Below are 23,803 nucleotides of genomic sequence, written 5' to 3' on the forward strand. Positions count from 1 at the left end.
CCTTTGTGACCCCCCACCTTTCTTCTTTGCACCCCAGATGTCTCACAGCAGAGGGAATCACAAAAAGCTTTCAAAGCCTCCCCATTCTTCTCCAACATCAGAGGTGCCAAGGAGGATCACAAAGCCCATTGTGAGTGTACCTCCTTCTCCTTTTCATTGCAACATTCAAAGTTTAAACAAGTAGTGCTTGTGAGTATTGCAAAGCCCTTTCCTGCATGCCCCTTGCATGCAGGTTGAAAGAGGTGGAAAGCAGAGGGCTGCCTCCATTGCCACCACTACTGTGGGAAGCAAACAGGAACTCTGCATGTTAACCACGCAAATGATTTTGACAGGATCGTAGAATCGTAGAGTTGGAAAGGACCCTAAGAGTCATCTCGTCCAACCCCCTGCAATGCAGGAAACTCAACATAAGCATCCATGACAGATGGGCATCCAACCTCTGCTTAAACACCTCCAAGGATTCTTCTGCCACCTCTGTTCCACTGCCAAACAGTTCTTCCTGTGGGAAAGCTCTTCCTGATGTTTAGCCGGAATCTCCTTTCTTGTAACTTGAAGCCATTGGTTCAAGTCCTACCTCCCAGAGCAAGAGAAAACAAGCTTGCTCCATCTTCCATGTGACAGCCCTTGAGATATTTGAAGATGGCTATCATCTCTCCTCTCAGTCTCCTCTTCCTCAGGCTAAACATACCCATTTCCTCCAGCCATTCCTCATCAGGTTTGGTTCCCAGGACCACCCACTTGTAGTTCATGCACTGTCATAATGTCACCTTGTGGCTGACAGGTGCATTGTCCCACCCACCTGTCAAAGTTGGCCTGCTTGGTCGGAGCCAAAAAGTTTCCCTATGGGGTTTCACAAAGTCTAGGTATAGCAATTGATAAGGAGTGGGGTGGTGCGTGAGGTTGGCAAGTGGAGGCACAGCTCCTAGTAGTAAACAAATAACTCCAAACATATAAAGCTATCTGTATTTATGATGTAGCTGCTCAGAGTCCCTGCCCCTCTAACCGACCCGTAGAGCTTCAAACACCACTTTGTACTTCTCCTTCTCTAGTCTTTTCCCTTTCCTCCTCTGACATTCAGAGGCAGCAGCAAATAACTTCAGCTTCTGATTGCACAGAAGCAACATTACCGCCTCCCCTTTCCTCCCCAACATAAAGTGGACTCCCTTGGCTTTCTTGAGGAACAACGGCAATTTCGGCTACTGCGGGACTGCTTGTTATAGGTAGGAATCAGAGCGTAATCAAGCCTGAAGTACCAAAAAAAACCCAACCAACAACAACACGCACAACATTAGGTTTTTAATACAATCAACACTTCGTTAGGCAGCAGGGAAGCTTCAAGTCATCTGCTTCTCGAAAGACAAAACACAGGACAGAACTGCTGAGTCAGTTCCCTCTCTTGCAACACTTTTCTGTTTTGCACCATTAAATATTTTGGAAGGAGGGTATAGAAGTTTCTGCCTTTACTGGCAGGTTTGAGATGGATGTGCCTGTCAAAACAGAAGCAAAATCCTATATTGTTTTTCTCGTCTCCCCATTCTAAATGAAATTAGGAAGACTTAAGTTTTTGAAGCATGACCACTGCTCGGCAAATTACTGAAGGAAACTCTGTTCACCCTCCCGGAGGTATTTCCCCCTAATTCAAGAATGTAGAATGTTTTTTTCTTGTCTCTTTCATCGATTAGGATTCATGATTTAAACTTGATTTGCAAGTGTGTGTGTGTGTGTGTGTGTGTGTGTGTGTGTGTGTGTGTGAACAGTACATCAAGATCATATATTTTGTGCTGGGAATGGAATAACCTTCCAGGTTACATAGAAGTAGCCTGAGAGAAGGCTTGTCTGTTGAGCCGCAAGCCTTGTTACAACTATTTTCTTTTAAAAAACTTTTCTGGCTATAAGTCAGTTAGATTATTGAAAGATTTTGGGACACATGTTGATGGTTAAAGTATCAAGTTAAAGCTGCAAATGTGTCCTCTGAGAACGCAAGAGGACCCTTTCTACTATAGCACTAGCTGTGGTTACGAAGTTCATATAGACCCCCAAACATCTTCAACAGTTGGAAATCTCCTTTGGAATCTCGCTTCTGAACATCCTCTGCATTGGGATATGAACACAATCTCTATAACTATTTCATATCTAAGGAGCATAGCTGCTAAAAATAGAATCGCTCCCTGCTTGCTCGCACACAAAGTTCCCCCGTTACTTTGATTTACTAAGTATTTTATTAATCCCTCCAACACGATCAGCGTAACTCCTCTCTCATCTTCAGGCTATTTCCGCCCCCTCCCCTTCCCATTGACTTATTGAGATTGCCTGGTATTTAAGTATGCAAAGCCACATTTTCTCACACTGGGATCAAGAGTTAAGACGCGCTAATTTCAATCAGCCTCACATTTGTAACAATTTAGCTCACTGCAGCAGGTTGATTAGATTCATTGGGAAAGACAGCAGCAGAATGTCCTGTGGCAGAAAAGAATGGGTCTTTGTTAAAAGCCCTCATGTTGAGGGAAGAGATTCTGTTCGGAAGCAGCAGCAGGGGGTAAAATGGAAAGTACCCCCCCCCCCGTGTTAAAATATGGTTGTCAATGGAGTAGTTAAATCTCCCAGGACAGATATGTATTTTTTAGTTCCCTGAAGCATCTTTAAATTTGTTGCCCAAATCCGAGAGGCAAATACAATGCAGGATGCTATCTGGCTTGGTAAGGTACTTGAAGAGGATAAGGGATAATTTTAGGAAGTCATTTAAAGATGGTTTTAATGGAAAGCATGCAAAAGCTTCGGAACGTAAGCTGATGTTTCTGTCACTAACCATTCAGTGATATGAAAGGATAGACACTTGGGACCCAGCTACATTAGAAAAAAAAACAAAACAGGGTTCCGGTTTCCGCCTGCAGGAATGGCGGACCTGTTTTCCATCTCTCTGACCTTTGTAAGGAATTTGGCGGTTGCTAGGGGAGTAAATGGCAACCCCCTACCCTCTCCGGGGGTTACGGAGAGGGGCCGCTGGCCCGCGATGCCCCCAGACCCACTCCGACTGTTTTTGGAGTGGGGGGAGCTTGGGCTGAGCACTTACAAGGGCCAGGACTCCCGGACGCTAATCTGCATGGCGGGGATTTCCATGGTTAAAGAAGATAATTAGGCTTAAATCTATGGACATACTTCAGAAGGAGGGAAAGAAGCGCTGTTTACTGCTGAGAAATTTATGCTGCCGAGTGAGAGGAGTCAAAGATTGTACTGCATCTGGAAGAAGGATTGATGGGGACGGAGCGATAAGGGGAGTGAGTTTTTATTTTATTTTTTTTCTTCATATTGTTGCCTCGTACCTTCCCGGACGCGATGTCCTGGCTTGTTTGGAGTGAAAGAGAAGCAAAAGACTGTGTGAGTTGAACCTTATAACTGTTGTTACTGAGCATATTTTTTTAAAGATGTGGAGTTGCCGATGAGAAAAGCCCCCCCCTAGTCGGACGGAAGGAGTTCTGAATGCGTTCGGAGGATTTATGAGCTGTGACGCACTTTAAATTGGAGCAGCGACCTGAAGCTAAGTTCAGCTATAGGGCAAGGAGATCCATTAATTTACCAAGAGTCTATGGTTTGATGTTTGGGTCTCCTGCCTGGAAAAGCTGTAAATTCTATAATGATCGTAAATTTTCATGGCCATGAGAGGAAAGCGAAAGTGATTTGAGCTTTTTAAGATGGCGCTACTTCGAATTGCTTCAACGCAACAGGAGCTCCATTAAGAAGATTTATGGGGAGGCTGGACTGATTAACTCACACAGGAGAAAGAACATCTGTGAGACTTTGTTTGATATTTATATCAGCAGCTGGGAAACAATCGTGAAAGTAGAAAACATCTATGTGACTGTAAGGGGAAGATCTGGATTATTATGAACTTGAAGGACGATTTGAACTTTAGAAAAAAGACGGCAGTGGACAGTTGCGAGGAATTCCCAATTTCTTGAAGCATGGGAACCCAAATAAAAAATTCTTTAGATGATTTGGCATAACATTCGGTCTGATTGATATATATATGTGTATAATTTGAAATATTGAATGTGATATAATTGGTTTTAATTGGAAAATTAATAAAAATATTTTTAAAAAAAAAAAGAAAAAAAACAAAACAAAACAACAACAAAAAGTGTTATAAATGCGTTATTACACTGTGACACCAGATGGCGCTGTAGAGTTTGGTCCTTTGGCAATGTGATTTTGCATTTTGAGCTTTACAACGCATTTTCCTGAAACGTTTTTTTTTAAAAAATGTGTCTAGATCCAGCCTTGAGTTTGTTAACACTTACAGAAATTTCCAGTGGGTATGTGGATGGTGATATGTGTGTGTGTGTGTGTGCGCGCGCACACACACACACACACACACACACACACACACCACCTAAAAATGGGGTGGCCTAGGCAAACAAGAATAACTGTCTGTAGCCAGGCTATTGTTGGACAGCTGCCAAGGGCTCATGCTCACAAACCTGCCATCTCAATGGTGCCTCTCACTTCTGCTTCTTCCCCCCTCCTTCCTCTTCCTCCTTGCTGCTTCTGGGGGGTCCGACCCACTGACATGTCTGCTAAAAGTGGACTGCAGTAGGATGGAAAGACTGCGTGGGTGGGTGGGGGAAGATTGTCAGAGCCTCCATGTTGCAATGGGAAGCGAGGTATAATCGCAATCTAGACATTTATTTGTTTCATAAAATTCATACACCCCTGGATTGTAATAAAAACAAACAAACCCCAGAGTGGTTTACAAAAAATATAACAGTAAAATCAAGAAATATTCACTACCATGCTTTAAGGCCTACAACAGTTAAAATACTGAAACGGATTAAACAGAATAAAATCCCTTCAACTTTCTAATCATCTGAGTTGGCCCAGCCACTCTGGGCAGCTCCCAACAAATTAAAACATCAACCACAGTGAAACATCAAACATTAAAAACTTCTCTATGTGGAACAGGCATTATGTGGCACCTGTCAATAAATAATTTTCAAAGATTTGACCATTGATGAACACTGTAAGGGTTAAGACCACCACCACCACCACCCCACACACACTTTTGCAGGATAGGCTGAACAAAACACTTTACGTCAAAAGCAGAACCACATGATCGGATCTCTAAAGTTGGTTCTGCTAGAATGAAAATGCCGAAATGATAGAATGGATGACACCATTTCAGGGAGCGCATAGGGAATACCACTGATGAGGTTGAATTCTAGGTGGCAGGATGGGCTGCACCAAACAGCAGCCTGAAATGGTGAAGAAGTTCATTTCAGCATTCTAGCACTTCCCTTGCTTGCTGTGCGGACCTAGCCTGAGCCAGTGAAGATGACGGGGAATAAGCTGAATAACTTGTGTTCTGCTATCTCTCCCCCCACCACCCCCAAAGGAGGCAGGCAGCTGTGTTTTGCTGAGTCAGTGACTGGGTGATGGCAGTCACATGCAGCATGCGCCTGGTTTGGATCTCCCCAGGGATTTTTTTTTTAATGTCTGAAGGATTCTTTACTGCCTGTTGGGGATTTACACATTTTTACAGTCCTTCAATGGTAGCCCTTTTAGTCTTCATCTTAAGAGTCTTACCCTGACTCTTTGCCCTCCAAATCTTTTTATTACACAAACAACAGAAGCGCCCTTCCCCAGACGGGTTGAAGGCGTCAGTTTATCAGCACTTATGTAATAACTACGCTTTATCCACGGGATCTTGCTTTCCCTTAGAATCAATCACTCGCCGGGCCTTGTAAATAATGGAATTTACATGAGGCAGGCAGCACTAGACGTACTGTCCTCGAGTGATCTTGCTCGGATTCGCTGTTTTGTTTTGTAATGCGTTTTCTTTTTCTCTCTCCCGTGAAATCATCCTGCTGTGTTAATTTTAAAAACCTGCTGTGAGGCGCAAGGTGGGGGCAGCATTAGCTTGTAAAGAGGTGAGATGGTGGTGGTGAAAATAATATAATTGCAACCGATGTTTCAAAGCCTTATACTTGTTTTCTGGGGAGAGTCGGTGTGTGTGTGTGTCTACTGCTCTTCATATCAAAGTCCAGACGTTTAGTTCTTGATTTTTCTGGGGCAGAGGTACTGCCTTGATAAGAGAGTGTGGTGAGCCAGGGTGGAAGGTATCAGGTGGTGTGTTTGGATGAGAACATAAGGAGAGTGCTTCTGGATGAGGTCAAAGGTCTATCTAGTCATAAAAAGGTAAAGGTAAAAGGGCCCCTAACCGTTAGGTTCAGTTGTGGAAGACTCTGGGGTTGCGGCACTCATCTCGCTTTACTGGCCGAGGGAGCCAGCGTACAGCTTCCGTGTCATGGAAAGCCTGGACTTTGAAGTCATCTTATTTTACTTGTTATTTTGTATTATATTTACTGTTTTTAATTAGGTTTTTGTAATTTTGGATTATGCGGAATGCTTTATCTGAGTGGATGTAGCAACCGAGTAATTTCGTTGTTCCCGCAAGGGGACAATGACAATAAAGATATCTTATCATGTGGCCAGCATGACTAAGCTGCTTCTGGAGAACCAGAGCAGCGCACGGAAACGCCGTTTACCTTCCCGCCGGAGCAGTACCTATTTAGCTGTTTGCACTTTGATGTGCTTTCGAACTGGTAGGTTGGCAGGAGCTGGGACAACAAAAATAATTAGGAAGGCATCGCAACGATTAGTGCACATCTCCATGTGTTGCTTTTAACTATATCTGCTATTTTCTGTGTGCATACAGAGGCAAAAGGATTCGGAGTGTGCCAATACCACCTTTTGGACTGAATTTTGTGTTTTCCATGAAGTTCCATTGCACGTAACAGATCTCGCGCACCACTCTTTTTAAACTGAAGCATCTTGTGCTTTCAATGTTCCTAAATGCTTAGCTTTGGAGCATGCAACAGCTAAAGAGCTCCCCTTTCATGCTGATTGGGCAGCTGTGGGACCCCAGAGATGGTGGCCCTGTTGCAGAAACAGTAATGAATCCGTGACACTCCCCACTCCCTGCCATGACCCCCAGACCACTACACTGCTGTTGAACCAGTGCGAACTGCTGTCAGGCCCACAGTAGGTACACAAACTGTGTAAGAGCTGCTGCTGCAACCCATTACCACCACAAGATTCATTCTTTTGAGCCTAATTTAATTGTGTGTTTCCTTCAGCCTCTGGTGGCCATTAATTGTATCATATTTGTGAGATTGATTTCCTTAAACGTGGTTATCAAGAATACACAGGGTAGGATACACAAGGCCATCAATCCAGCTCTGTGGATAGTTTGTGGACTATAAGCTTCAAAACAATGTGGTGTATCTTCCCTCTGGGGAACTGATAAAGCTCTGCCTTTCATTATGACACACGGCACATGCTTGTGTGTGGGACAGAGATGGAAAGCTAGCATTGAGAATGGGAGGGCCCATTTTTCATGCCCGCCGAGTCAAAATTTCCAATTGAGCGGGAAAAATGGTTTCTACTGAGAAAATCACATTTAATTAGCAGAGTCAAGTGAATGAGTTGGATGTGAGACGGGAAACACTGCTGGAAATGAACTTGGGTTAATCTGTCTGGAAATTCCGTTATAAATAATGATTTTTTAAATAAACAATTTAGCACAACTGAAGTTAATGCATTTGGCCCATTGTTGTTGTTGTTTAGTCGTTTTGTCATGGCAGATTCTTTGTGACCCCATGGACCAGAGCACGCCAGGCACTCCTGTCTTCCACTGCCTCCCGCAGTTTGGTCAAACTCATGCTGGTAGCTTCTGTCCAACCACCTTGTCCTCTGTCGTCCCCCTTTCCTTGTGCCCTCAATCTTTCCCAACATCAGGGTCTTTTCCAGGGAGTCTTCTCTTCTCATGAGGTGGCCAAAGTATTGGAGCCTCAGCTTCAGGATCTGTCCTTCCAGTGAGCACTCAGGGTTAATTTCCTTAAGAATGGATAGGTTGGATCTTCTTGTGAGGCTGTTGCAAAAAATGCAAAACCAGGCAAGATTCAGCCCGAGTTAAGCACTTTCAAACACCATTGATTTCATGCAAATGCTTATGGACCAGTCTAGGTGAGTTTACAGAGCAATTCACAGGTGTTTGCGGACTTTTGAGTTATATTTCTGTTGTATGGGGACAATGAGACTGGATCTTATGTGCCTAATGGTCACTAAGAGACTGATAGAGCTTGGGAAAGATTGAGGGCACTAGGAGAAGGGGACGACAGAGGACAAGATGGTTGGACAGTGTTCTCGAAGCTACAAACATGAGTTTGACCAAATTGCGGGAGGCAGTGCAAGACAGGAGTGCCTGGCGTGCTATGGTCCATGGGGTCACGAAGAGTCGGACACGACTAAACGACTAAACAACAACAACAACAACAGACTGATAGAGCATGGAAGGATAAATAAGTGCCATCTACCGGTAATTACTGGTATGCAATGGTCTGACGACCTTGCTACATTTGAGCATCCTTTCTACAAGCACCAATTTGTTTGGACATTTGGGTGGCATATACGGCTCTCTAAGGTATCTATAAGCTATAATGGATGCTGTCGGGGGATTGTTGCGTCTACTCTCGAGTAAAGACGCTCCAGTCCGCTCTGTCTTTCAGAGTTTTATTGTGCATATTATTTACAGTGCAGAGATATCAGAAAACATGACTGCCTAGTCCGATTCAGAACCCGGCAATGGCTTCCTTCGCGTCTTGGACCAGTTTAAAAGCCTGGGCACCCCAAAGCGCCTCCGCCTCCCCCTAGTCCTGCATGTGGGCGCGCGCCTCAAATCGGGCACTGGAAGGGGCTGCGTTCCTTCTCCCATCCTTTGGCTGGAGCGTTGCAGAGGCTCCGGCACCTCGCTGCGCTGTCCTTCCTCCTCTGGCCAGCCAGGTCGGTGCCTAGGCTCTGACACGTCTGAGAGCCCTCTCTCCACCCTGCTCCATTCCTCATTCCCTCCTCCTGACCCGCTGCTAGTGCTGTCACTGGGCGAAGTGCTGGTCAGGATGACTGGGGGAGGGTCCCTGTAAGGAGCCCCCCTGACAGATGCATTTATGTTTAAATGTATTGTCAATGTGAGGCAATGGCCTTTCTTCTTTTTCCTTCTCCTTGGGTTCCTCCGTGTACCTTAATGAATTTATAATCATAATAAAAAATTTAAAAAGAGATTGCAGACACTTTGTAATTGGATCGCCTCTTTCTTTTAAAAATTGTACTAACCTCTGCTCTGCCACCGTGGGGGAAGAGCTCCAACCCTTTCTGCAGGCATTATTTTCCTCTTGAAAATCCCCCCACCCCGCTAAACTGTCCCATAAGGCCAAGGGCCATCTAGTTCAGCATCGTCTCACAGTGGCCAGGATGATGCTTGCAGGACGAGGGCAAGGAGGACCCAAGAGCGAGATCACCCTCCCCTCCGATGGCTCCCAGCAACTAGTATCAAAAGCATTACTGCCTCCAACCAAGGAGGCAGAGCCCCATCTCCCTCAGAAACAGGAGGTTGGAAACTAACCCATAGTTAATAGGATTATCGAGGGGTGCTGTGTCCCATTTTGCCTCAGGTTATCATTACAAAATGATGGTTTCCTAAGGTGGCAGGGAATTTCATCACTCCTTCTTTTAAACTCATTAACAATTACCAAAGCATTCCCACAAAACAGCATTGGGGGAAATGATATCATGGCAGTTTGTTATGTAGGGATCTGCATAGATGCTGGGAGAGGATATATTTCCTAGATATTATCCTTCCTTCCTCACATTTGTGAGTTCCGCAGAGTTCATCGTTTTGCAGCATACAAGAGAAGCTTAGATAGGCTAGTTTTAGCCTTTTAGTTTAAGGAATAGGGGATGCTTTAAGGCAGGCTGGTTACTCCTGGTCTCTCCCCCCCAAAAACCCCCAATAATCACACAAACAGGCTTGTTGGAGCTCAAACATGCAGATCTTCTCACATTGCTGGAATGAGGTCAAAGAGCAAAGAGGGTGTGCTCGGCCAGGTGAGGAGATGCCTTTCCCGTCAGGGCACAGTGGAGCCACAGGCGGAGGAAGGGGTGTGTGGTGGGGGTGGGCCACCCCGGGTGTCATCACTGAGGGGGGTGACAAAATGGCGGGCGGCACTTACTGTGGGGCCTGCAGTGTGCCTGAGCCATGCGTCTCTCCTGGGAGTGACGCGGTGGCTTGGGCACCTGCACTCTCCACACTGCCCCAAACAATCCACCCACCGCCTCCCCCTCAGCTGTAGGGCGGCTGAGTAGGAGGAGGCAGGCAGACTCCTCAGAGGCTTTGTGGAGCGTCCTGTCCCGGCTGGTCCCAACCCACGGCGGGCTGGTCCTGCAGAACTCTGAGAGTTCTTTCCAGCAAACTTACAGGAAAACCCTGAGCTTCAGCTCCTATCATGTGCCTATCTAGCAAACTGCATTGTAAATAGTTACAGGTAGGTAGCCGTGTTGGTCTGACATAGTCGAAACAAAATTTTAAAAAATCCTTCCGGCAGCACCTTAGAGACCAACTAAGCTTGTCATTGTTATGAGCTTTCGTGTGCATGCATTGTAAGTTATACAGTGCTGTGAATATCACTTGCTTTTGTTTAGTCACAGAGCCCGCCAGCAAAGGTCTCACTCTAGCTGTCTGGGTTTAACAAGCCAGGAAGGACAGTGATCTAAGCTTCATGTAGTGGCCTTCCTGACCTCAAACAGCCTATCAACATTCCCCAGGAAATCAAGCTGTGTTCATCCAAAATGAAAGATGACAAGCAGCCACCTCTGAGACTTCTGCCTCCATCCAGACCAACAGGGTTTACTTCCACATAGTAATGCTTAGGACTGCGGTCGTAATAAATCTGCTAACAGTGCCTTGTGTTTAAGAATAGTTTGGGGAGTCAGAAAGTTTTGGACTTGAAGCGATGATGCAAATCATGTCACGCTGCAACTTTTTTTGGGAAAGTGCATACCTTACAACATTTCTCCGATGAAAATAGAGACGTCCCATTCCATAATGATTTTTTTGCTATTTAGCCTATACCCCACACATCTTACTGGGATGCCCCAGCCACTCTGGGCAGCTTCCAACATATTATATTATATTATATAAATATAGGGCATGTGGGTGGGTGTCCACTTTTCTCCAAAACTGCTTGACCGATTGCGTTCAAATTTGGACACAACGTCCAAAGCGAATATGAGAGTGACCATATACAAGTTGCGTAGACAGTTGTCACACCTGGGCCATTTAAAAAACCCCAAACCCCATGTTCCAGAACTCACAAATCACCCTCAAGTGCATGCTGGGAGCACAGGAGATATTGCAAAACAGCGCCCTCTAGTGACGGCTACACTGGTACTGCAGCTAGGAAAGCTTCCCTTTCCACAGCATCTCAGCTCGGCTTTCCAGACTGGGCTAAGTGGAGGTGTGTGTGTGTGTGTGTGTGTGTTGTCTGGGTGGTGGGTGGTGGGAGGAGGGGGCGGGATATGTCATGGGTTGGGACAGGTTGGGGCCAATCACAGGGATGAGCCGGGGTGGGGGGGAGGAGGGGGCGGGATAGTTCATGGGTCAGGCTAGGGTGGGGACAACCGCATGGATGAGCCGGGGGTGGGGGGAGGAGGGGATGGGCTAGCTTATGGGTCGGGACAGGGTGGGGGGAGTCACAGGGATGAGCCTGTGTAAACAGAACACACATAAAACATTTCAACAAAATGAAGGGGGACTCTGAAGGTGAGGGGAGTCTGAAGGGGGACTCTGAGGGTCCATTTAACAGACTGAGCCACAGCAATGCGTGGCTGGGCCAGCTAGTAACATAATAAAACATTAAACATTTAAAAAACTTCTCTATACAGGTTTGCCTTCAGACGGGTCGGGGGTGGTCTAACTCCATACCCTCCAACATTTCTCCAAAGTGGGACATTCCAGGATCAAATAAGAAACTGGGACGGCTTCTCTAAATCAGGGATGTCCCTGGAAAATAGGGGCATTTGAAGGGTCTGAAAGTGCAGAGTAATATTTTGGAAAGATGCTGTAGTGGTTAAGAGAGAGAGACGGAGGGAGAGATTGTGATTTGCTCCAGAGAAACTGTCCTTGCTAAATGCCTTCAAATTTTTGGAATTTCACAGAACCCCATGTTGTTTCCACCAGCTTGATTTCTTTATTAGATAAAAGGCCCAGCTTGGTTTCTTTATTAGATAAAAGGCCATTTGTTTCCAGAACATGCTGCTAGACTGCGGCCATCAAAACAGATGAGTTGGCTTTTTTAGGCATCCAAGATTATTCTCCTCTATGGCAAGGAGCCAGACAGCATGAACAAATGATATACTCTATCATATATGAGACAAATGCCTTCAGAGTGCACTCAGGCTATTGAACAGGCTTGTGATATATTCAGCAGAAACAAGGGGCAAAGCTTTGCCTGCACTGCAATGCTTTGAGCTGCAGGTACAAAGGTTGGTAGGTGGGTAGGATGCTTAAATTGTTCCAATGAAATAAAATAAACCCCTGCACTCAGCAAATAGCACATGCATGTACGTTTGCAGGCTACCCTACATCTGATGTGGTAGTTCTAATTCATTTTATACCTGAGATTTATGGTTTTCTATATGCAGTGTTAGGGACGCGGGTGGCGCTGTGGTCTAAACCACAGAGCCTAGGACTTGCCGATCGGAAGGTCAGCTGTTCGAATCCCCACAACGGGGTGAGCTCCCATTGTTTGGTCCCAGCTCCTGCCCACCTAGCAGTTCAAAAGCACGTCAAGTGCAAGTAGATAAATAGCTACCGCTCCGGCGGGAAGGTAAACGGCGCTTCCGTGCACTGCTCTGGAATAAGAGTGCTTTAAATGTATGGTGATGTTGTGCTAGTTTGTAATCCTATACTCAGTTTAACACAACCACACCACACACTTTTAAAGTCATGGCTTCTGCAAGGAATCTTAGTAACCGCTGTTGGTTTAGGGTGCTAGGGATTGTAGCTCTGAGTGGTAAACTATAGTCCCCAGGATTCTATAGGGGACACCATGTGCTTTAAATGGATAATGTGGATGCAACCTAAGGCTGCAATCTGATGCCCTCTTCCATGAGGTAAAGCTCCACTGAATGCACTGGACTTTTCTTTTGAGTAGACATGTAGGATTGTGCTGCGAGTAGTCTCTCTCTCTCTCCCCATTCCCCTGGTTTTAAGCATCGGGATTTTACTCAGCTTGCTAAGGCTGTCAAGTCTTGTTTGCTGCAGAAATGATAATGCTTTGGCACTGGACAATGCACAAATGTTTAAATTGCTTGAAATGTCTAATTGAATTTCCTTCAAATTGCAAATCAAAAGTGGGAAAGGCTGTCTCCCGACTCACAGGCTCACTCACTCGGATGTGTCTGCTGTGTTGCTGCCTTTCCCCCTCACTCTCCTTTGATTGTGTGAACAGAGATCTTAAATGACGAAAGGATGAGGTCTAATTTCGGCTATTCAAAATAGACTTGAGAAACATCACGATGCTGGAAGGGAGAAGAGCAAAGCGACTATAACAGGGGGAATATATGATTCAGCAAGTCCAAAGGCTGGATTGTGGATGCCTTCAAAGTTTCACAAGAAGCATTTTTTTCAATTATGATTATTCAGTTTCGTATTTCACCATAAAAAGAGCCCTCCTGGCTCAGGCCAATGGTCCACCTAGTCCAGCGTCCTGTTCCCACAGTGGCCACTCAGATGCCTGCAGGAAATCCACAAGCAGGATTCGAGCATGAGAGACCCGAGCTCTCAATTCCAAGCAACTGGTTGGCGGCTCCCAACAGAATATTAAAAACACGATAAAACATCAAACTTTAAAATCTTCCCTAAGCAGGGCTGCCTTCAGATGTCTTCTAAAAGTTGGGTAATTCTTTATCTCCTTGACATCTGAAGGGAGGGCATTCCATAGGGCGGGTGCCACTACTGAGAAGGCCCTCTGCCTGGTTCCCTGTAGCTTTGCTTCTCGCAGTGAGGGAACTGCCAGAAGGCCCTCGGAGCTGGACCTCAGTGTCTGGGCTGAACGATGGGGGTGGAGACACTCCTTCAGGTATCCTGGGCCGAGGCCGTTTAGGGCTTTAAAGGTCAGCACCAACACTTTGAATTGTGCTCGGAAACAAACTGGGAGCCAATGTATGTCTTTCAGGACCAGTGTTATAAGGTCTCAGCGGCAGAGTAGGGAATGAATGGTGAAACTTGTTGAATGGAACATTCCCAGTTCTAGGCACAAGTTACTTAGGCTGCGCACACTTATATGGGAGACGGCCCCATTAAACTGACTTCCTTCCAAGTAAAACGGATCAGGCTGTTAATCCCAGCATTTTGACCTGTCACCTTCGCAGCACATAGCAAGCAAAGTGATCTTAGCTATACACATAAAAAGAACAAGACGGGAAACTTTTTATAAGTACATTTTTATTTAAAATAAAAATTAGTTATGGTGCCATTTTAAATAGGGTACTGCACAATCTGTATATGCAACACAGGTTTGGTTTTTTTGTTTTTTGTTTTTTTTGGTACAGAACATATGTACTGAGCAATATCCTTAAATGCTAAATATACATTAATGGCTTGTCTTAGAAACATGACAACATTAATTTTGAAATTGATTTTGGCCATGATCCAAGGAGCTCCATGCAAAGCTTCTGAGCCTCCCCTTCCTAAAGCAGCCGCCTTTAGCCACCTTGTGCTCCTCCCTGCGAAGGAACTCTTTGAATCATGGCCATACTCCGTAGTCATTTAACCACTGGTACAGATTTCCTATGAACAGTAGTAGCTGTTTTAATCTGTACACCTGGTACACAGTCAAGAAGGCAGATCTTAAGAGTATTTACATTCATGCATTGGTTTTTAACACACTATCTTTGCAGTTTAAAAATCATATATTTGTTTATAGAGATGCAAGGGAGGGGTTGTGAAGAATATATAAAAATATATTTATAACAGTCACGATTCTCCATTGTCTTGGACTACGAGTTGTTTTAAATACCTGTGCAGAGTGAGTACAAAATGGGTACAGGGAGAGGTTTATACTCAGTCCTGCATGGTATAAACCAAACTGCAAAGTGTAAGACAATGGAAATTCAGGTTCATACCTATATAATATATGGCTAGCATCCAGACAAATTTAAGCACTTTTAAGCTCCATTTCAAGGGGGTTCTTTTATTCATTTTTTAAAATTAAGAATACGTGCTTTCTTCTACTCGCCCACTGAAATAAATGGGATTCAGAAGTGCTTGAATGATGCTGGATCACGCCCTCTCTGTATACAGTATCTATGCCATAAATCTTTTATTATTATTATTATGGAACAAAGTTGCAAAATATGGAAATCTTAGCTCTTTGGGTCAAATTATGGCACACAATCTGCTAGTCTTAGGCAGGGCAATGCTAGGATATAACCAGCTGAAAAGCTTGCTCAACACATGCCCCCTAGGTATGTAGAGCATTTCAGCATCTAATTTTAGAGAATAAAAAATAAACTTTAAATCCCTGTAAATTGCTATCTTTTCAGTGTAATGGGTCCCCATTGTAAAGAAGCTTTTATCTGTCAAGACTTGTACATTTCACTGGTACGTAATGGAAAGGTTTTTTTTGTTTTTGTTTTTTGCAAGCAATTGGTAGAGTTTTGAACAAAACCCTGGTTGTATTCCAAAGCTCTAGGAGTCAGCTCCTGAAAGCATTGCTTAACTTGCCCTTCAGCTCTGAAGATTGAGGACCGAGCCATATGCGCAAAAGAATCATATGGTACCATCCTCTAAGCACGTACATGGTTTTACTCCCCATTGTAAAAAATAAAATAGAATTTCTCCGCATACAAAATGTAGGGGACGCAAAGAGGTATCTGGCATGCTAGCTCCTCCCTGCTCCCAGTTACAAGTTTTTTGGGTGTATCATATAGACACAAGTCCCTCCATCTGGCCACTCCAGTGGTACAGTATTAGCGCTCTACCTCATTTATATCTTTATGTTCTGATTTTTAGCTCAGTTGGAGATTAGGAGAGACTCTTAATCTTAGGGTTGTGGGTTCAAGCCCCACGTTGAGCAAAAGATTTCTGCATTGCAGGGGGTTGGACTCAGGGCTGTCTTAAGCATATGTGGCACCAGGGTGCAAAGATCCGCGCAGTGCCCCCCCAGGTTGCCCAGTCCCAGGCGCAGAGGAAGGCGGAGCCGGCCACCCGCATCAGCATCTTGCTGGCTCAGTCGTCCCCGAACCCGCGGCACAGAGCTGCCTGCAGCAGAAGAGCCTGCCACAGCACTCTGACCAACTGGTGGGCTCTTTCCCGGACTCAACTCTCAGGCCCCAGACTCTCAGCCTGATGCCCCTGAGAGCCTGGCGCCTGGGTGCCCAGCACCCCTAGCGCCTATGGGTAAGATGGCCCTGGTTGGACGAGGTGACCCTTGTGGTCACTTCCAGGTCTGGATTGGGACAACTGCTGGGGCAAAGGAATGAAGTCTCCTAACCACATACTAGGGAGATTGGATTAGCCCCCCCCCCTACTGTCTATTTTTAAGCAAAAGATAATGGGGGGCCAATCATGACTAAATGCCATGTGTAGTTTGTCCCTTAATAAACCTAAATAGGCAGCTCTGTTTGACTAGTGATTAATAGGTCACTTCTGCATCAAATTTTACTCCCAATTCTGGATCTGGATCGAATGAAGTTGTTCTCAGGCTAGACCCACTGAAATAACTGAAGTGAGTCATGCCCATTGATTTCATAGGTCTACTCTTGAGTACACAACATTTGATGAGAAATCCCTCCCGCCACCAGCTGTGTGGGTGGGAAAGTGATCAAGGTCAGGGGCAAAGCAGGGGGAAAGCAATAAAAAGCCACAGTGGGTTTCCCCCCTATCTCTGTTGTTGGCTCTTAACAGCAGTTGCTGGGAATCACAAGCGTGGAGAGGGCTGTTGGGCCCTGCTCCTGTTTGCAGGCTTCCCACAGAAAACTGGTTGGCCACTGTGAGAACAGGATGCTTGGCTAGATGGGCGCTTGGCCTGATCCAGCAGGCTCTTCTAATGCTTTTAAAGCCCTACCTCCATGCTAGGGTCTCAATCCAGAGCCAGGCCCCATGCTGAAAGGAAAACTGTGCCCTCATGGGCAAACCACAGGATTATAGCAACTTGTGTACTTTGCTTCTTAGATGTTAGCTTATGTCCAATTACCATTGAAGCCACAGCCAACCTTACTGCTGATAAATTTGTTGGTGGTTGTCACAGTTCACAGTAGAGCATGTGTTTTTCATGCAGAGGGTCCTTGGTTCAATACTTGGCATAGCCAGTTAAAAGGATCTGGGTACCCCCTCCAGATGTTGTTGGAGGTCACCAGACCACCAGCCATGCTGTCTGGGGCTGGTGGGCATTGGAGTCCAAAATCTGAAGAGCACCAGCTTGGGGAATGCTGGCATATACAGCCCTGGGCAAGTTTGGGACCTGCTAACCCTAGTTAGGAATATAGGGTTGAGTTTTACTCTGAATATATCCATTGAAATTAACAAAGCTGTCAGCATTTCCATGAACTTCAATGGGCTTACTCTGAGTAGGAATGGCACTAGAAAATGCCCATCGAAAGCTGCCTTATACCGAGTCAGACCAATGTTCCATCTAGCTACACCTAAACTGGGTCTCCAGCTGTTATTGGACTACAGCTCCCACCATCCCTAGCTAGCAGGACCAGTGGTCAGGGATGATGGGAATTGTAGTCCAAAAACAGCTGGAGATCCAAGTTCGGGAAACCCTGGTTTACACTGACTGCTAGTGGCTCTCTGGACCTTCAGATGGGGGAGATGCTGCGGACTAAACTTGAGACCTCAAGGCAGATGTTCTTGCCCCAGCACATCTCTTTAAAATGACTGGTTATGTGTACAGCAAGTGTACATACAAAGCAGACACCCCCAAACTCGGCCCTCCAGCTGTTTTGGGACTACAACTCCCATCATCCCTGACCACTGGTCCTGTTAGCTAGGGATGATGCGAGCTGTAGTCTCAAAACAGCTGGGAGGCCGAGTTTGGGGATGCCTGATATAAAGCATATCACATCGAATTAAAATAAACGTATTTCAAAATCCATCCGTCTGTCTGTCTGTCTATCTATCTATCTATCTATCTAATCTATTATTCTTGCACCATGTCATACCTATGACACAATAGGTCAACTACACTGAAAATAGCTTGCCAGTGTAGAAAAAGCAAACTGACCCAGATAACAATCGTTGCAGCATTAAGGGGGAAAGTGCAATTATAAATATTAAGGGACGGTGGATTCTATTGAAAATATGTGGATCAAAAAATGGCAACTGTTTTTGAGCAACTCTATGCTCCAAGAACACAGAAGCTGTTTCCTTCCAGCTGGGCAGGTGCACCAAACTAACTGGAAGGAGTGTGGAGTGAATGACTCTTTCTTTTTTCATTCTACCTTCAGCAAGTCTTGACATTTAAAAGGATATAAAGGGTAAAAACAAAAACAAAAAATACAACCACATTTCTAGCTATATTCTCAGACAGGGAAGAAAGGTCAGGGAAGTGAACGGACTTCCACTGAATTCCCTTGTTTTCCCATATATATTTACACACAAACACTATTATGGTTTAGTAAAATGAAAGGGATTTCATAAAAACCCAAATTCCAAATATTTCATGGAGGATAGGTCTAAGGGCCCAGTCAGAAGGTACTTTTCTATAGAGGAACTCCATGTGGTACCATTCTGGGCTCAAAGATTCAAATGTTAAGGCCAAAATGACTTAGGTCTCAAACATCTGAAAGATGGCCTCCTTTCCTACCGACCTCTTGGGTGCTGAAATCAGGGGGGCAGGGCCTCTTGGTAGTTCCATCACTCTCAGAAGTTTGAGGTGGGGGAAAACAGCATTCTCTGTGGCAGCTCTGAGGTTGTGGAATTCCCTCCCCACAGAGGTGCACCTTCATTGCACAGTTTTTGTCAAATGCTGAAGACTCATTTCCTTCCCCCTGGCCTTTGACACCTGAAGGATAAATTTCCAGGACCCACATTTTTTTCCTGTTATTGTAATTTCTTGTAAACTGATTTTTAATATATAATTTTAAGAAATGGTTATAATCTGCCCTGGCGTCTTATGGTGAAGGTCAGGTAAGAAATCAGAATATTATTATTATTATTATTATTAAGAAGAAGAAATAACGATGGTGGTTAGCCTTGAGTTTCCCTGTGTCCTCTCTCTCTCTTGCCATCACCTTTTATCTTTTAAGAAAGGTGTTGAGATGCAGATCATTACGTGAGAGACAGTCCACATAGAGAGATGCTGGGGCCTAGCACCATCTCTTCTGTTACTAAAACCGTGTTTTTCCTCCGAAAAGAAAATAATGGTTAACCAAACCCTCATGTCTCCAAATATCACAGATGTTTCATGTTAGTCATACTCAGAGCAGATCCATTTCTGGTTGTCTGTGAATATGACCTAGTTGACAATTAACTTGACACCATGATCCAGTGACCTTGCCAGAGATGAATATGGTGGTGGTGATCATCATCGAGTGCACCAAAGGAACCAACTCCTAGGGTCTGAGGTCCCTTTGGCCCCCCACTGAAATATTTGAGAGAATATTTGAGCCCCCCCCAATGTGATTGCAATTTAAATGGTGTGTGTACTGCATCATGTCATTGATTATGTGAGGTGGGGCCTACCTGGCACCCCCAATATTTTATTCAAGTTGGCATCCCTGTACCCCACCATCTGCTAATAGGAATTTCCACATATCTCCTTTGTTGGTACAAATGGCAGCCTGATCTCACAGGAATTCACATGAAGGTTTAACTCTTTGGAGTCTCACTATAGGTTTTGTAGACTGGGCCCATCCTTGGATGAAATGGGCCAGAACACCAGCTTCTCAGCACTAATAGGCTGTACTGATAAAATGCAGTGATTCTATACAAACAGGGCTATGACGGCTTGTTTGGGATTGCTTGAAGACACAAAGACGGAATATCACTGAAGCCTGACAGCAAGACAAGAAGCCAGAGCGCGGCACATTTTGTTTTTTGTTGATGCAGCTCTCGGAACAGGGGCAAATGAAGGCGTACAAGAGGAAAGACAGAAATTCTTTTCGTGGGTTGTTTCCCCTCCCCCATCTTAATCCAGGTGTGGGGGGATACCAGTGTCTGAACGCCAACTCTTTCTTTAAAGAAATTAAAGTGACTTAGCCTAATAAGGTATCGCGCAAAAATGGGTTTGGCGGGTTCAGCTTCTAAGTCATTTGCAGTCCTGATCACAAAGTGGTACAACACATGAGCTATCACATATAATTTTGGCACAGTTGGCAGTCCCTTGTCAAGAGAGAGGACTGAGCGTTCACAGCTTTCTCCCTAAAGCAGAGAGTCCTTTATTCAGAAGAGGTCCCCCAGGAAACCAGAGATCTGAGCTTGCAAGGAGGGCTAGGAGGACTTCAGTTTTCATTGCAGCCAGTCTCCCTCCGTGCTTAAACCTGATTCTTTTAAAGCCATTCTAGAGAGATCCTTCCTACAGATCTGTGTGGTGTAAATACATGTGCAAAATTGTGCAAAACTGTTAACTGAGCAACACAAAAATTTGGGAATTCTTAAAACCCAGGGAGAAAATGCTACATGGTAACAAAATGGGGAAAATAAGACTGATTGTGGGTTAAACAATATTCAAAGCACCTTTGAATGTTATTACCAATAATCATTTTCTCTTTTATCAGCAACGCTAAGTGCTAGAGATCCTATTGTGACTACTTTCGGTCTGAAAAGTCTCCAGCTGTGGAAATTGCATAGTCACCAGGCTGTAGAAGTGGTTGTATATTTCATGACATCATGCAATTTGTCGGGAGGTTGCCTTGGGGTCAAGGGAAACTCTGCCACTTAACGATGCAATAACAATTCAGAATGGGGATGGACGTGACTGGTAAAAGTTAAAGAAAAGTGCAAAGCCATGCAAGGAAAGCTTGAGATTTCAGACCCAATTACCATTGGTTGCTGCCACAGACGGATCACCTTTGCCATCAAAGGATCCTATTGAAGCATTTTGTTTAAAAAAATGAACTGTCAATCAAAAATAAGAAGGAAAGGAAAGAAGCGGAATGATGTTGCTTTGTTCTAACGCGGCATGCAGTGAGTGTGCCTTTTTGTGAGGTCTTTTCTCAGAGTAGCCCTGACTGGCAAGTTCATCCCTCCCTTTGTGACAATCCACTAGACAAAGAGGAGTCTCGTCTGCTTTTCTTCTCAGAATAACTGATACGTGCGCAATTTCTGAAATGAAGTCCTCGGCCACAGGGCTTCTCTCGATGTCTCATTCCACCCACCTTGCAGACGCCGCATGTGCTTTTTAATGTTTACTACTCAAGAGGAGCCTCGGAAATTATACCACCGCATTGTTAGCATCAACTGTCTTGTTGTTTTGGGAGGAGGTCATTGCATATTCAGCTCGACTTGTTCCATTCTCTTCTTTTCTCAGCGGTTTCCTTTGTTGAGGTCCAGTAAGAGTAAGAATATGTATATATATAGAGAGAGAGGGGGGGGGGAGAAGAAGGGAGGGGAAGAAGATAAAGAGATTAATTAGCAATCAGTGCTAACCATAGCTTATGGGGTTGCAAACCCCACTTCAAACCCTGGTTCGGGAATGTTGGTCTGTACAGGAGATAAGTAATGTCAATAATCTAAAGGCATATGATGATTTAGGAAGGTTAATGATGGGTGGAAACATTATTAAATATCAATGTACTCAGAAGAATTTCCACCTTCACAAAACCTGGTTGGCATTTCCTGGCAGATAAGTACTCAAGTTCATTAGTTTATTGTTCTGGCCAAAGGTCAGAACAAACTTGCAAAAGGCAATAGTATTAATAAAATAATACAGAACATGCATCCATAATATAAAAATCCGTAATATAAAAAAAGATTTTGTCAAGTTGCAAGCATTAAAAAAGTTTCCCTTGTACATCTCTGACAGTTCCAATTCTAACATTATGTTGCCTTTTCCAGATCCAATTTGCCAACATCCATGATGTGAGAGAAGTTACCACAGACACCAACAAACTCAAATCCATCTTGATTACAAATTAAACCTCCGGATCACCATAACAATTTATAGTGATTTTATCTAATTCCTTTTTCCCAAACCACCCCCAGGCCACTCTCTGTGTTATGAAGCTATTATTGTCACTCATAAGAAACCAAACTATTTCTGCCAGAGTGTGCCTGCACTTGCTTGTGTGAACAAAGGTTTCAGAAAGCGATCTCCTGGATCTCTATATAAGGAGTAGGCTAACAGATAAGGAGTGATATTTCCCACATCATTAATATAAAAGTTAACAAGAGTGGGAGCCAGAATGCAACCTTGCTTCACCCTACACAAAACCAGAGTGGATTCCCTAAGACGGTTGGATGGCACTTTGTATGCCTCCTTTTGGCAACTCCTGCAGCCAAGCTGGTGCCAAATGTATTGCTCTGTTTTCCCCTTACACACTATCCAGGCTTACGCCCCAAGGAGGTCACTTCAGTGCTGCTTACACAGCAATTTGCCTTCACCCCTGGAAGTGAAGACAGACGGATGTCAACAACAAACAATGACTGTTCGGTTACTGAATCTGACAGGGACTTAGCAAACTCAGACCTATCCCCATCCTGATATACCTTCAAACAATCACTAACTTCAGTTTCTTTGCTGGTTGGTCTTATCTCCACTACCCCAACCAGTGCACCAATTATGGCATTCAAACTCGAAACTTCATTTTCCAATGCGTCACTTTTGCTAAAGATTGCCTCTGCTGTTTGTTTAGACGGGAGATATTGGTAGCATAAAAGTTCCCACGGTGCCCGAGTTTCAGTCTCTGTTGTGGCCAAGTCTATTATGCCAAGATTGTTATTATGCCTAGTTGAGGAGTCGTTATGTGGAGGAACCTGAAGTTGCCTGGGAGCATATATACCAGCTTCTAAGAAGTCTGGATCAAGTGACCAATTAGCTTAGCTTTCATTAAAGGAATATGTAGTGAAACCTCCTACTTGGGATAAGGCTTCTTCAACCCCATTACTTGCACACTTGTAAAGGACATGGCTGTCCATGCAATATATATTAATTTCATTTTGCTGCAATCACTTTGCAGTTGCCTCTGCCTCACTTGCTGAGTCACAACAGTCCAGCATAGATTTCTGGACTAAATTTGGCAATGGAGTTGTCGACGTTTTAACTGAAGCACTCACTACGGGTCTGTGTTCGTGTAATAGCCATATTAAAACTGTTAAAACTGCAGAGTGTCCTTTGCTCAAGATGATCTTCTAAGCGTTTCTTATCAGTTTAAAATGCTGAACCAAAACAACTGCTCTCCCAGCTCCTGTCGTCCAATTAAAATATACAGCTTTTGAGTCCACATAGAAGTAAAAGAGATAAAAGAGATATGCTCCTTGCCTGTTTTATAGCAATTAACATTAACTGCTGAAAGCCAACTGACTACTTTTCAAGATAAAAACAGTTTAAAAACTAAAACAGATAGCAGAGCTCAAGGACAAAGCAGCCCTGTTCGTCACCATTTTCACTTGGAAGAAGATAAGTACTCAGGTTTAACAGAAATTAGTGGTGGTTTCAGCTTTTATAGAATCTGAACAGTACTGGAGGAGGCAAATGACAAAACATGCTCAGCTTATAAGAAGTGTTGGCGCTGATGCATTATGGGTGGAATCCATTATTACGCAAGTGGGCTTTTGGTTATGCAGCTGGACTTCTTCCTCTCCCCTCCCATGCAGGTCTCCCCAAATCTGCTCCCGATCTGGTTGGCATATGAGGGGCTGCACGGAGGAGAGCGAGAGAACGTCCTGTTCTTTGTGTGGAAGACTGTTCCGCGCAAGAAAAAATGTCTGCCACTTCATAGCTTTCAAGTCTCAATTTCTAACTAGTGAGAC

The 23,803-nt window shown here is 44.5% G+C and overlaps 1 protein-coding gene across 2 annotated transcripts in view; it reads right to left on the minus strand.

Annotated features, from left to right (window-relative positions):
* Nucleotides 1-14,315: 14,315 nt before the first annotated feature.
* PRIMA1 (proline rich membrane anchor 1) overlaps nucleotides 14,316-23,803 on the minus strand; it is a 62,103-nt gene continuing 52,615 nt past the window's right edge. For both annotated transcript variants that reach the window (XM_060272150.2, XM_060272146.2), the window contains one exon: nucleotides 14,316-21,369. Coding sequence is in view for 1 of the 2 variants with exons in the window: in XM_060272146.2 (XP_060128129.1) it covers nucleotides 21,267-21,369 (103 nt within the window). In the remaining variant the exon portion in view is untranslated. The remainder of the gene's footprint in view (nucleotides 21,370-23,803) is intronic.

Source organism: Zootoca vivipara, chromosome 1, assembly GCF_965207765.1.
Source record: "Zootoca vivipara chromosome 1, rZooViv2.hap1.1, whole genome shotgun sequence".
NCBI lineage: Eukaryota > Metazoa > Chordata > Lepidosauria > Squamata > Lacertidae > Zootoca > Zootoca vivipara.